Source organism: Felis catus, chromosome B1 (genome assembly GCF_018350175.1).
Source record: "Felis catus isolate Fca126 chromosome B1, F.catus_Fca126_mat1.0, whole genome shotgun sequence".
Classification (NCBI taxonomy): Eukaryota; Metazoa; Chordata; class Mammalia; order Carnivora; family Felidae; genus Felis; species Felis catus.
The window spans coordinates 113,937,441-113,952,461 of NC_058371.1; the positions used below are offsets into that span (position 1 = coordinate 113,937,441).

The window sequence follows — 15,021 nt, forward strand, 5'->3', positions numbered from 1 at the left end:
AATACCAAGTATTGGCTATGATACAGGGAACTGAAATTCTTGTACATTGCCGATGGGAGTATAAATTGTTAGAACCACACTGGAAAACTATTGTCAGTATCTACTAAAACTGAACATATTGGGTATTTTCTACAACCTAACAATTCCACTTCTAAATTTACACCCAACAGAAACGCATACAGTTTTTAATCAAAAGACTTAAAATAGGATGTTTATAGCAGCACTGTTTTCAGTAGTCAAGACCCAGAAAACAAATGTCCACCAAGCAATAGGATGAACAAAAAAATTATGGTTTATTCAACACAATGGAATATCATAAAGCAGTAAGAGCAAGTGATCCACGGCTAAACACAAAATTACGCATAAATTTTACACATACTAAGCAAAGAGGTCAGACACATACTGGTATGATTCCATTTACATAAAGTACAAAAACAAACTATTTTGTCAGAGGTCAGAAACAGTGGTTACTGGTGGTTGGGGTAGTGACAAGAAAATGTCACCACAGACCCTTTTGGGTTTCCTTACCTGGGCTCTACTTGCATAGGTATGCTTAGCTTGTGAAGATTTATTCAGCATATTACATACTTATGACACATGTACTTTGTGTACTTTTCTGTGTGTGTGTGTGTGTGTGTGTGTGTGTGTGTGTAGTACAATGGTATAGTATATGTACTATCCTGTATAATATACTGTATATATAATAACATAGGTATTATACAATTTTCACATTGCAACCTTCTTCCAATTATAGTTTAGAACTCAAAATTCCCTGAGAAACCTCATTGTCAAGTATACTTATGTGCCCTTTGCATGAGTCTTGCAACTAACCAGCCGATCTGTTCAAGCTACAGTTTTTTTAAAATTTATTTAAAATTGTTTTTTCTTCTTTTTTAGGGCCCTCCTGGTCCAAAAGGTGATAAGGTAAGAAATTGTATAGCAGAAACAAATTAAGTTAGTGGAAATCCACTGGTATGATCTATGCTATGTTATATTTTGGTCTTTTTAATGAGCGTCCCATACAGACTTTATGCTAAAACTATCTATCATCTCATCTTCCTACTCTACAGGGAGAACAAGGTGACCAGGGACCTCGGGTAAGTTGTATTCTTCCAATCTTGGGCAGAGAATTGGTTTTCAGCTCCAAACTTATTGAATTAAAGTAACCCTGGCTTTATAACAACCTTTGTATCATGGTTTAGTAATAGCTGGCAAAAATATCATACCACTTGTAACTGAAATAGCCTTAATAATAACTAATGGGTATATCCTATAGCATTACATTAATTTGATACTGTAAACAGGTGACTGTACGGTAATTAGTCCTGCTTATGAAAGGCCAGAATCACTACTTAAAAGTCAACAGCAACCACCCATTCAATGGCTATTGGGTCCTTCAGATTTGCATGCATTGTTTTGCAATATAGAGGCCATTTGGATTCCTGTTGAATTTGGCCCTTCTTCTGCAGTTAAACTTTGTGTGCTATTGCATAAATATGTTATATTACAGATGAAAATATTAATTCATTTTATATTTTTATTCTTCATCACAAATTTGAATAATATTTGAGTTCCTTATTTTTATGGATTTTTAAGCAAATAAAAGGTGAAATATGATTTAACATTCCGGGGAGGAGGGGCATTCTTTTATTCTTCTCAAACGTGGCTTTTTTAACCATTATAACACAATGGTGAATGCTTTGTTGTTACCTTGGTAGTGCCAAGTACTCTGCTTCACATCTGTGCCTTATTACCCAAATGTTCAGACATACTGTTCCAATGATGTAGTGGCTCCGTTCAGACATACCTCTCAATTTTCTCATGTCACTATGCACAAAAGCGAGCATTTGGTTGAAGAGTCATTTTTTACAGTGGAAAAGCACATTTAAAACTTTCAGGTTGAAAACAGAAACTGTGTAGATTTTTGTGTAAAGTTCACTGTGTGTAGACAATTATTGAATTCATTTATACTGCAGTAGGGGTTTTATTGCCAAAGAGGTAGTTGATGCAAACTTGAAAAGTTTGTAGCCTTATCTTCTCATGTTTACTAAATTAGATAAAAGCTATGCTATGACTTACTTTCCTTTCCATTTTTCAGCTGTTTCTTTACAGAATAATAATGATTGTGCCACAGAGCATTTTGTTTCTCATGGCAATTATTCTAGCTGATGACTAGATTCAAGCTAAAAGCTCATGTTAGTGGTCAAGGAGATTAAACATCATGATATCTGTCATGGATGTGAATGGAATAAAATTCTCATAACCTTAAGTGATTAACATACAGCCACTTGTTCCGTATGTGGTGATTATTTCTCATGGCATGTCTCCATGTATTGAGTATCATTTCTTTCTACACGCAATATCAAAATCACTCAACTTGCCCTTTCCAGGTAAGGGGGAAACTGTTTCCATTCTGAGAAATCTTCTTTTGGCAAAGGAAGTGAAGGGGTGGTTCACAGCTTAGCTGTCATCAGTATGCACGCAGTCCTCATTTTCAAAAAGGTGTGTTGGCTTTCATCGTTCCAAAAAGTGATGATTGATTATAAAGCTAGGCCAAATTTTCAGGGTGAAACCTGAAACCATGTGAAATTCACCTGGTTTCATGTTGCATTACAAACTAAGACTTGGACCACGTTCCTTGCAAGTTTGGCCAAAGTTCATGAACTACTTTGACGAACCCAGACTGCCTTTCATAGCGATTTCAGCCAGTTTTCACACTGACTGAGGCCAAGTTTCACACGATTCAGGGACCATTTAGCATTTCAGGTGGAAAGCGGCAAAAATTGATCCCATTTTCTCCAGGATTTTGCTTTTTATCAAAGGAATTTGGATTGAACTTATCATGCAGGGTGAATCTTCATGGGTAAAAATCTAAATGCCCTAGAAAGTATATGTGGAAGAGAATGAGAACCTACCAAATTGCCTGTCTTTTCTCAGATTCCTAACTTAGAAACAAGACAGGTCACATTCAATGCTCTCTGAAAAATAGATATTACTTTCTAGTAAAAAAGTATTAGCTACTTATCAGGAAATTTATCACACAAAATAGTAAAATGAAGGCTTTATACTTCCAGAAAATTTGAAAGTAAGTTAGAACTGGAAAAGTCTTCAATAGTAATGAAAATTAACTTTGGCCATATCCTCTATAGGCACACTATTCCAGCTGATGCCCATGGAGGCTCTCTTTTCTAAAATGTAAATCTTTGTATTTCAATACCTTGTCCATTTTTATCCTATCAAAGCTTTTGAATTCAACTTTTTACCATTTGTTGCAAGTAATCTATTTATTTCCATAATTAACTTAACGATATGACCCTCTATCATTTCAGTTCTTTGTTAGCTCACCTATTGTTAAGGAATTTCTACTGTTTCCTTGAATATGGGCTTTTTTTTTTTTTTTGTCTTTTTGGTTCCCCAAGTGTCCAACAGGAATATATTAGGCCACAGCAGGAAAAAATTAAAGACAATATAGAAATTAAGAAGGCAAAACTATTTTGAAACACTTGTACATATATTTAGCAATATACATTGAACATCTGTTATCTTCAAGATACCATGCTTAATACTACAGAAACTATAAATGGGTCTACTTTCTCTCTCTTCTACCACCACCGAATTCAACCTGCTATTATCTCATGTACTTGACTACCGTCGCAGCTTTCCAAGTAATCTTGCTTCTTCTTTTGACCCTGTATAATCCCTTTTCTACACAGCAGCCAGAGAAATCATTTTATATTGTAAATTAGATCATGTTACTCCCTGTTTTAATCCTTAGAGTGAAATCCAAACCACTTTTCTTGGCCTGCATGGACTGTCAAGATTTGGCCCTTGCCCACCTCTATAACCTCATTTCACACCATTTCCCTTCCCCACACTGTGGTCCAGCCACATACTCCTCTATGTGTTCTTCAAACACATCACACTCACTCCTAACTTGATGACTTTCTCTTTGCTGTGACTTCTGGTCTTCTGGTGATTGGGTTCTTTTTATCACTGAGATTTCATCTCAAATACCTTTTTGGGGAGAACTTCTTTCCCCAAGTATCCAATCTAAATCTGAGATTGTCCTATTTTGTGTATTTATTCACTTGCTTGTTATCTGCAAAACATGCCCCTCCATTTACATAAATTCCACGAGAGCAAGGGCTTGGTCTATCTTGTTCATACCACCATCACCTAGAACAGTAAGGACTCAATAAATATTTGTTGCATGTTAGAATAAAATATTATTACATCATTAATGCCCTCAAGGAGCCTATAATCTCATGGGTGCCTGAATAAGAAAACTATATGGTTGTATAAGTCTTAAATAACTATATCAAGAGATGCTAGGTAAGTGAACGTTCTTCCATTTAAAATAATCATTGGATCCTGGAAGTGGTGACACTTGAGCTGGGACTTGATAAATGGATAATCTCTAGAAGAGAAAGGGAAGAGGAAGACCTTACACCTTCCAGATAGAAGCAATAGGACAAACAGTATTACACAAGTGGGAAATGACAGGATTTATTTAAGGACAATAGTATTTTATTTGCCAAGAGTATAAGTTAAATATAGAAAAATTACATCATGTAAGGCTGGATTTTTTAAATTAAAGCTATACTATGGAGTATTTTGAATGTGTAAGTGTGATGGGCAAAAGGAGACATTGAAGATTTTTTAGCACATCATTTGATTATAGTACCACCAGACTCTACGGTGTTACTACCAGATGTTCTTTATGAAAATTTACTTGATGATGGTATCTTGTATAAAGTAGAATTGGAAGAGACTGAAAGGACCAGGAAACAGTTGGTCATCCAGGACAAGGTCATAAGAGCCCAGGTTATCAGCATAATGTCCAGTCCTCAGAGGGGATGGGCTGGCTCAGTCTGCAACATTGAGTATTATTGGTGGGAAGGGGCCACACTAAGCAGAAAGCTCAGTGTCAGAATGAGAAACTCAGCAGTGGGGAGGAGCTATGTTGGTGAGCCAAAGAAGAAATTCCAAAGGAGTCACCAAAATATGGGAGAGAGCTCCATGTTTTTTATGGGGCCTACCTATAAGTTTATTTTTCTCATATAATGAGAAGTTCAGAGAAGGCAATTGATGCTATTATTTATATAATTCAATGATATAACTATGGAAGTCTCTGTGAATCTCTTGACTTTTCCTTCATGATTGTAAGAAAGCTCCTTCAAGTCCAGCCATCACATCAGTATCAGCAAGGAAAATATAGGAAGAGGAGTCTGTATAAGAAAACAGAAATTTTCCCATGAATTTCATAGCAGACTTCAGCTCGTGTCTTATTAGCCAGACTGTGTCAGATAGTTACCTCACAGCTGGAAGTGAACCAAAGAGAATGGGCCTGAAAAGGAAAGTTGGGTCATCTTGTAACCAAACCAATGTGAGTTTTCTCCTTAGTGACTTACAGATAGAGACTATACCAGGTGGAATTGTCATACAAAGGAAACTTTATTTGCAGCAAATAAGGAGATCATAAGGAATAACTTCCAAAGCGTGACTTCCTGAGCAGGGATGAGTGGGTTCCTTTTATTTAGGGTTAGGATGAATATTCAGAAAGGAGAGATTTGTCATCACATGTAAAGATGGGCATAAGCTTGAGCAGGCATACTTAGAAACCATGTCTATACATGCATCATACAGTATGTTAATGAAACTGGTACTCCTCCTTGGGCAGAGATTTTTAATATTATAATGAGGTGGTGGTAACTATTGGGGAAGAGGGAGGGGCTATGGGCATGCTCTAAGAGCAAGTATAAATTGGATGAGGCCTTGGGCTCATTGTTTCTGCAGGGCCTTGCTTGTTCATAGACTGGAACCATATGAGTTGATGTTGAGTCCAGGCATCTGTGGAGACTGCTAGTGGATTTGTTAGTGGAGTCTGATAAGACATAGTAGCTGATTAGGGAGAAACAGTTCTCTGAAAAACAAGCTTTAGCCTTTCTGCTAGTTCCAACTTCATTAACCCTATGTGGCACAGCTTCAATCTCACCAGTAGGGTTTGCCACAAGTGCCAAGCAAAAACTCAAAGAGTGAAAACCAGGGATGACATTAATAGAGGAGAAATTAAGAAGAGAGAAATCTTTAAGCAGAAGGGGAGAGATGAATTCAATCTATATTGGATTTACATCCAAGGTCGGTGATCATTGGTGACTTGTGGCAAGATCAAGTTAAAAAAAAAAGCAGTCAGGGAATAAAACAGGAAGATACTGAAGTGAAAATTCAGCACAAATCTTTTATTTAGATGTAGGGTCTGATGTTGAAAAAGGATACAAAGATAGGGCTGAAGTTTCTGGCTTGATAAAATTGGTCAGAAGACAATCAGAAGTATAAATAAGTTGAATTTTAGTTATGTTGAGTTTGTGATCTTGATAAATTATTTTGCTGGGATAATGTAGCAAACAGTTGGAAGCATGAGACTGGAAATATGAGGTGGTGCCCTAACTGTTACGTAGCTGAACAGTCTCAGAGTGAGAACTGAAACTGTGGAAGTGGAAAAATAGTGAGTGAGGGAGTGAAGTGAGTGAAGGGTGCTTGGGTGGCTGAGTTGGTTAAGTGTCTGACTCTTGATATTGGCTCAGGTTATGATCTCCGTGGTCGTGAGATGGAGCTCTACATTGGGCTCTGCGCTGACAGCCTGGAGCCTGCTTGTGATTCTCTTTTTCTCTCTCTCTTTCTCTCTCTCTCTCTCTCTCTCTCTCTCTCTCTCTCTCTCTCTCTCCCCTTCCCCTACTTGCCGTGTCCCTCGCTCTGTCTCTCAAAAATAAAAAAAAAAAAAGAAAAACCACATTTAGGGGCGCCTGGGTGGCTTAGTTAAGGTCTTAATCTTGGAGTCGTGGGTTTGAGCCCTGTGTTGGGTTCTGCACTGGGCGTGAAGCCTACTTGAAAGAAAGAAAGAAAGAAAGAAAGAAAGAAAGAAAGAAAGAAAGGGGAAAGGAAAGGAAAGGAAAGGAAAGGAAAGGAAAGGAAAGGAAAGAAAAGAAAAGAGAAAAGAAAAAAGAAAAGGAGAGAAAGGGAGAGAGGGAGGAGAGTGGGAAGGAGGAAGGAAGGAAGAAATATCCACATTTAACAAGTGGGACAAAGAAGGAGAATCAGAAAAGAGAGTGAGAATTCAAAAGCAAAACCAGGACACTACAATGTTTTAACACTAGAGGAGGAACTACTTAAAAAAAAAGTGGCTAATGAAATGCTCTTAATGAAAGGAAAGTCACAGGGTTGAGGTCTATGAAAAGCTTTTGATCTTGGTGTTCTGGAGTCCACACATATTAAGGGAGTACATTTTGTTAAGCAGTGAAAGTCAGATTGTAAGACGTTAAAAGGTAAATGGTAGGAAAGTTGACTATCTTTGAATACTGTTGATGGCGTATGATTTAATGCAGAAGAAAGTGGGCTAACCTTTTTGGCATGAGCTTTCTGTCAGTATACGTTGAACCAATTTTGAGCTTACAATTTTAGGTATAATATAGCAACCGTAGATATCATTTGTTTTTATTCTACAAGACACCGAGTGTTAGATTTCCACAGATGAATGCATCCTGACGTTAGAATTGCACTTTCTTCCTTGCTTCCTGGGGAGATGTCATTACAGATTTGCCATTAATCTTCAGTACATTTGTGCAAACATCGCTCTTCAGCAGTTAGGCCTTTGAGCTGTATGGTGGGGCTGGTGCTTTTTCTGTGGTATCAGTCACCAAGTCTGGGCTCCATTTTCTTCATTTCATCCTCCTAAGTTTGTATCATAGAGTTCTGAGGCTATGACGTCACCTGTATTGAAACAGAGGTTGGAGACCTGCTGTAAGGAAGTGGAGGGGCATTCCTAGACTGAACAAACATTGGACCAGGACCAGGAAGTAGTATTTCATGCATCATAATTATAATTGCTAATTATTTAGCCTTACAACTTGCTGAACACCTTTGTAGGCAAGTTACACACATCATCTCTAAGCCTTACTACAGTTCCTCAAGGTAGGATAAAGGAAGGGAAGAAAGGTAGGAGTGGATTTGAGTGATTCCATCCACATGGGCTGGGTTCAGGCTGGACAGGGACCAAATTCTAACTCTGCCACTATCCGTCCCTATGATTATAAGAAGCATTAGATAAAATAATGTATAAAAAATCTATAGCAGGTCCTCAACAGATCACAGATGATCATTCTATCCATGTATCACGTGAAGAATCTGGGGTGAGGTCACTTGCCCAAATTCACATAATTTGTAGGTGGGAGAAAAATGGATTCACACCCAGCTCTGTTGGCCCCTAGTTTATATCTTTCCCAGTGGATCTTGCCTGCTCCCCTATCAACAAGGTAGTTGTTATAGTCATCAACCTCGATGTGAAACAACAGGGATTACTATCTATGGCTCAAATAATAACACCAGCAATAATTATAAAGTAATCTTATTCATCTCTTAAAATACACCAACCATTCTGTGAAGACATATCTTATTTCAATGACCCTATGAAATAGCTGCTTTAATTTTTTCCATTTAATAGGTGAGGAAACCAAGATTTAGAAAGTTTAAATATTTTGTCCAAGATAACGGAGTCAGTCAGTGGCAGAGCTAGGATTTGAGGCTAAGTGCTTACAGTTTACATTTTCCATATATTTTCTCATTTATCCTCAAAAGTAATTCTGTGAGTTACTTTTTTTTTTTCTGATGAGGATTGAGCTCAAGGAGGTTAAATGACTTGTGCAAGTCATTTTTACACACATCGACCAAAAGATGATGCTGGGAGTCAAATCCAGATTTTAAGTTCCGCTTGCTATCCATGATAACAAGCTGCCTTCACACGGCTGCTAGGACCTTTTCAACTTTCAGCTTGTGAATGAAAGCCAAAAATCTGGGGAACACAAATGCAAAAAGGAGCATTTTTTCTTTGCCATCAGTCTTTACAATTCATGCACTGTTGGCCCTCCAAAAAACAAATGAATGAGTGAATGCCCCATATCCATACCCTAAAACCCCATGCAATATAAGGGAGCAGGGCAATGCTGATCTCCAGGCAAATGACATCAAAATACCCAGTTACCTTCGTGTAATACGATTTTTCTTCGCAACTCAATGGCACCAATTTGAAAATTGTATCAAGATCCTGGAATATTTGTTATTGATTTTTTTCTTTAGGATAAATAATCAGATCAATGAAGTCTGTTTTCTGCTCTTCATAATGCTGTGTTCACATGTTGTACAAGGTATTTTGTTGATTCTGCTTTTACTCTGACCCTCTTTTTCCAAAAGATTGCATTGTATTTCTTCATCAGTCACAGAACCTGAATGTCAAGTGTAAAAGACTTAAGACTTTCAAGGCTTTTCCCATTGTTGTCTGCACCCATTACTACCACCACCATCACTCTTCAAAGAGGACTTCTTGTTTGCCCAGTTCTTAAGGGCTGCTGCCCTTGTCATGAACCACAGCCCTGGGAATCACAGTGGTACTCAAGGCTTTGATGTTAATGGCTCATATTTCTTTTCTCTATCTTAGTGACTTAAAAACATATTTTTAAAAATAAGCAAAAGTGTTTTAGTGTGTAATACTGTCTTTCTACATTAGGGTACTATGCTGCTCTGAAATTGTGGCAAATTTACTAATCAAACTTAGGCAATAAGATGAACAAACATCATGATGTTATCTTTTGACTATGTATTAATCTTCTAATCAGTTGGCTACCATCACCTTGCCAAATAACACAGAGCCCTGATAAGTAAAGATTTAGTGGTTATTGGTCTCAATATCATCAGCCAACAGCTGGTTTTAAATGAGTCCTGAGCTCTCACAGTTTCAGTAAGCCACCCAAGAGCTCCGTTTAACTATTTTCATAAAATTCGTTCTCTTCCCAGTGTATTCAAGTAAATTTTCATAACAGCTGGGACTACACAAAACTGATAGCATCTTAAAAACATCTTCAGCAAGACAGATTAAGTTCCAGAAAAGGAAAGCATTTAGAAGTTTATTTTATTATCTTAACCTTTGTTGACTTGAATGATTAAACAGATTCTTTGGCTCTGCTAAAACATTTAGGCCTGGATATTAATTTGATGTCCTTATTTACTTAACCCTTGCCTTTCTCTTCAGCCCTAATGAATACACTACTCATTTGGTACTGAATGTATTGCCTGTGAAAAGGGAAGGGATATAACACAATGGAAAGAAATAAATTGTGAGAAAATTGTTTTAATGCTTTCCAGATTCAGCAGAAGTTGGCATGGAAACAGAAAGCTCATTAAAATTTGCAAATGTTCTTGTATTTTTTATAATCAGAGTTCTCTTTTCAGGTTTCTCTGTCATACTTCAAACCACTAAGAGTTAGTATTGAATTAAACCTAGAAACATTTGTAAATGTGTCCTAATGTGGGTCAATTTAAAAAAATAAATTATTTTTGCAAACAATTGTTGATATGTAGACAATATTTCCCTTGGAATTCAGTGTTGTGAATTATACCTCCATTATTGCTTATGTGGCTGAGCCCATCAAATAAGAAAAAGAAAACACTTTAGGTCTTGTACATTTTTGTCTAATGTAAAAAATTATGTAAGCAAACCTATAAATAGAGTAATCCAGTGGGGTAGACTTTTATACAAAGTGTTTGGAACTAAAAGTGAACAATTTGCAAACCCGTATATTAAAACAACAATAACATAATAGTGTAAAGCTTGAGAGTTGAGCCTTTAACTGAAAATTCTATTAATGACCACAGACGTATTAAAATAAAATAAAAATCCAACCCGAGGCGTATCCTCTGACAAGGAATTCTGGGGAATGATGCCAACCAGTTTAAATACCCATGGATTTTCTTTCAGTGTTTTTAATGCAGAGTGACCTTCACAATAAAATAATTATTCATTCCATTTTATGAAGTAAAAGAAAGATTTCATTTGCCCACAGTCTTGTACTCATTGCTTATATCAACTGCAGTAGCCTCCTGTTTACTTTTGTACATGATTTATTTATCTGGATATATACCTTTCAATCTTTTCAGGTCAATGTACACCATTTCACATTTTTCTTAAAAATGAATGAAGGGCTGCCTGGGTGGCTCAGTCAGTTAAGTGTCCGACTTCAGCACAGGTCATGATCTTGCAGTTCATGAGTTCGAGCCCTGCATCGGGCTCTGTGCTGACAGCTCAGAAGCTAGAGCCTGCCTCAGATTCAGTGTCTTCTTCTCCCTCTGCTTCTCTCTCTCTCTCTCCCTCTCTGTCTCTCAAAAAGAAATAAACAAAAAAAATGGGTGCAATGAAAGATTTTAGATAAAAGAGAATACATGCATATATATTTAACATTCCATTTATATTTTGTTTGTATTTTTATAAGTGCTTCCAGATATTTTCTAAATAAAGAATTTCTTGATACATTAATGACCTTCTCTCAAATACAAAATTAAACGTTTTATTATTTTTGTCTTACAAGTTAATTTTCACCTGAATTCAAATGTCAGAGTCTTATGTTTATTAATCCACATAATAGGGAGCAATGGTTTGCATTTATGCCTGCAAGTGAAGCATATAATAAAATGTGGAAGGCGAAATAGATTTGTGGTTGATGACTTTCAATATTATATAAGGAAGAGGAAGTAAGCCTTTAGGTGAATATATTAAAATCTATATTTGATATGGACAAAAAATTGAACATACCGCTGTTGGTAATATCTATGAATAACGAGCATATTGCAAATAGGAAATACAGAAACTGATGAGCAATTTACACTAACAAAATCCAACACAATTCCCACCCTTCTTTTTCCATCACTTCCAAATGCAGAATTATAGTTACAACAAAAATGTTAATGAAGTGGATTCACCAAATAGAAGTCAAGGAAGTATGAAACAGCAGGTTTTCAAGGGTGCATAAGGATTTGCAGAAGGGACTAGAATATAGGACATTATTTTTGATTCTCCCCTTCAGAATGGGGGGTGGGGAATAATGGCTTATGCACTGACAGATCATGTGTAGGGAGAACAGGTCCTGTAGGTCTGAATGAGATGAGCCTCTGGAAAGTCATTTAGTGCCAGACAGCAGCATCCTTTCATAAGCATACTTGCACTAATGTGTCCAGCAGCTCCTTGTACCAGACACAGCCTGTAAATCACAAGTGGCAAACAGGACTGGCTTTGTAGAAAAATAAGTCAGTATAGTGACTTTGGAGGGAGTCAGGAAGCTTTGATTTTCATCTCTTAGAAGTCGGTTAAATTTTGTTTTAAAAAATGTTGATATTCAGAGAAACCTTTACTGATCACTAGTTTTTTACATATTTTTCCCAAGTAAGCTTTTGAATGATTTCACACACATGGATAATAAAAATAGTAGTAAGAATAGCAATAGTAATAATGTAACATTGCTGTTTTTGTAGTTCCGTATGCCAAGAAAACTGGGCAGTCTTATCGTGCTTTATTCGTTTGTGAGTCTAGCATGAATCTGTTAGTCAAGGGACTTCAGTGGTGGAAAAGGTGGTATCCAAACCCTCTCATGTAGCATTCAGAACATCAAAGAAATAGTAACATAGGACATTCTTTCCAGGACAGGAAGTTTAGTTAGCTGCAGACCTGAAAGAATGCATTAGAATTAAGAATGAAGATAGAGAAATTATGGTAAGTAAGCAATAGGAGAGGGAAATTGATGTGGTACAGTGTCAGTGCTGTTCTGGTGTGAAGGCCTGTGTACTGTGATGGGACGTGAAATAAAGAATAAACTCACTACAACCCTAGGAAGTGCAGGCGAGCAACAGGTGGTAATTCCTGCCTTGTTCCCATGTCTTCAGAAGAACTTATCAGTTTGAACATTCTGAGTGTATTGGCAAGTAAGAAAAAAGGCTGGATGAGACACCACCAAATTTTTAACTAAGATGACATTCCATTGTGGGTTATTTTTGAAAAATTTCTTCATTCCTTGGACCTTTCATCAGGCTTATTTTCAGAAGCTGAGTTAATCTGTTTATCTAGACTGTTAAAATTGTGGCTCAACCTCGAAATATCTCACCCAACTCTTGAGCCCATTGTGACTTAGAGGAAGTCATCATGGTATGAGATTTCCGGGATGGCTGAAGGGAAATTCTCCTGCTGGTGAGGTAGGAAGTACGGAATGAGGTGTGTGACTCAGGGAGCCAGGCAAACGCAGGGCACACCAGAGAACCTTCTAAAATATGCCTAGTTACTAAGTTGCATAGGCTGTGTTATTTTGTCCTTGTCAAGGTTTATAAGTTGTTTCTCTTATTAAGAATTATCAAACACTTGCCTTTTACACAGCCAATTGATTAAAAATCTCACACTGCATATCACTCTGTATGTAGGTGTTTATATATCAATTTTCATTTAAGAATTGTTCTGTCTATAGAGATATTTTATATACATATATAGCATGTGTGAATATTCACTTAAAATTGCAGTTGCCTATACTGTCTTTATGAAGTATAGATTATTATTCACATATAAGATCTAAATACATTCAAATGTGAACCTACTCTTTTTTATACTCTAATTCTTATTAAGAAAAGGTAGGTAATGGCCAACAGACACATGAAAAGATGTTCAACATCGTTAATCCTCGGGGAAATGCAAATCAAAACCAAAATGAGATAATCACCTCACACCAGTTAGAATGGCTAGTATAAAAAAGACAAGAAATAACAGGTATTGGTGAGGACGTTGACAAAATGTAACCCTTGCACAGTGTTGGTGGGAACGTTAATTGGTGCAAACACTGTGGAAAATAGTATGGAGGTTCCTCAAAAAATTTAAAATAAAAATACCAGATGATTCAGTAATTCTACTACTGGGTATTTATTCAAAGAAAACAAAAACAGTAAATCAAAAGGATTTAAGCACCCCTATGTTTATTGTGGCATTATTTAAACTAGCTGAGATATGGAAGCAACCTAAGTGTCGTCAATAGATGAATGGATAAAGAAGATATGATATATATACATAATGTATTACTCAGCCCTAAGAAACAATGAAATCTTACCATCTTTGACAATGTCGATAGACCTAGAGGGTCTCATACTAAGTGAATAAGTCAGAGAAAGACAAATACCATATGGTGACATTTATACATGGAATCTAAAAAACAAGATAAATAAGCAAATAACAATAAAAACAAGTAGGCTCTTAAATACAGCGAACAAACTGGCCAGAGTCAAGGGAGGCACTGAGGGGATGGGAAAAATAGATAAAGAGGATTAAGAGGTAGAGACTTCCAGTTATAAAGTAAATTAGTCACAGAGATGAAAAGTATAACATCAAGAAGATAGTCAATAATCTTGTAGAAAGAGAGAAATAAGAAAGAGAGCAAGAGAAAGAAAGAAAGAAAGAAAGAAAGAAAGAAAGAAAGAAAGAAAGAAAGAGAAGAAAGAAAAGAAAGAAAAGAAAGGGGAGGGAGGGAGGGAGGAAGGAGAAAGACAAAGGAAAGAAAAGACAGGCAAACACTCAAAGCAATCTGTGAAGTTTTATTGGATTAAATTGATATATCTTTCTAGTTTACCTTTCTATTCAGTGTGCCATTGCCAAATTGCTTAAAGAAAATATAAATTAACTTTTCATAATTTAATGCTTACTTTTTCTTCCTGCATGTTTTAGCCTGCCAGAAAAACTGTTCTCAATGTTTCTTTACAAAGTAAGATGGAAACCATCATGGTAACTGTTCTTGACTATCACATCAAAATTTGGCTCTAACATTGTAGTAGAATCTACTGATTAAGCTTTTTCACTTAATACTAATTAATTAATTAATTTTTCGACAAATACTTGCCTCGACTTGAATAGCAGAGAAAAGTTTGAAACCTAGTTCAGAACTCAGTTGCCTTTTCTTAGCTGTTTTACTTCTTTATGTTTCTTAGTAGTTGAAGAAGTCATAGGGGTCTAGAATGCCAGCACCAGAATTCCTTCTTAGGGATATCAACTTTTTTTTAGATGAAAGGGACTCATACATATTCTTTGCATTTAAAATAAGTTATTGTAGCACCTTGTAATTTTTCAGTCCTGATTCTTCCTTGCTGAATTTATTTTTTATCCAACTGAACTATTTT

General features: G+C 36.4%; 1 protein-coding gene across 18 annotated transcripts in view; it reads left to right on the forward strand.

Annotated features, from left to right (window-relative positions):
- Positions 1–15,021, forward strand: part of COL25A1 (collagen type XXV alpha 1 chain) — a 467,566-nt gene that overhangs the window by 310,370 nt on the left and 142,175 nt on the right. For all 18 annotated transcript variants that reach the window (XM_019829115.3, XM_019829105.3, XM_019829103.3 and 15 more), the window contains 2 exons: positions 898–924; positions 1,071–1,097. In XM_019829115.3, the coding sequence (XP_019684674.2) occupies positions 898–924; positions 1,071–1,097 (54 nt within the window). The remainder of the gene's footprint in view (positions 1–897; positions 925–1,070; positions 1,098–15,021) is intronic.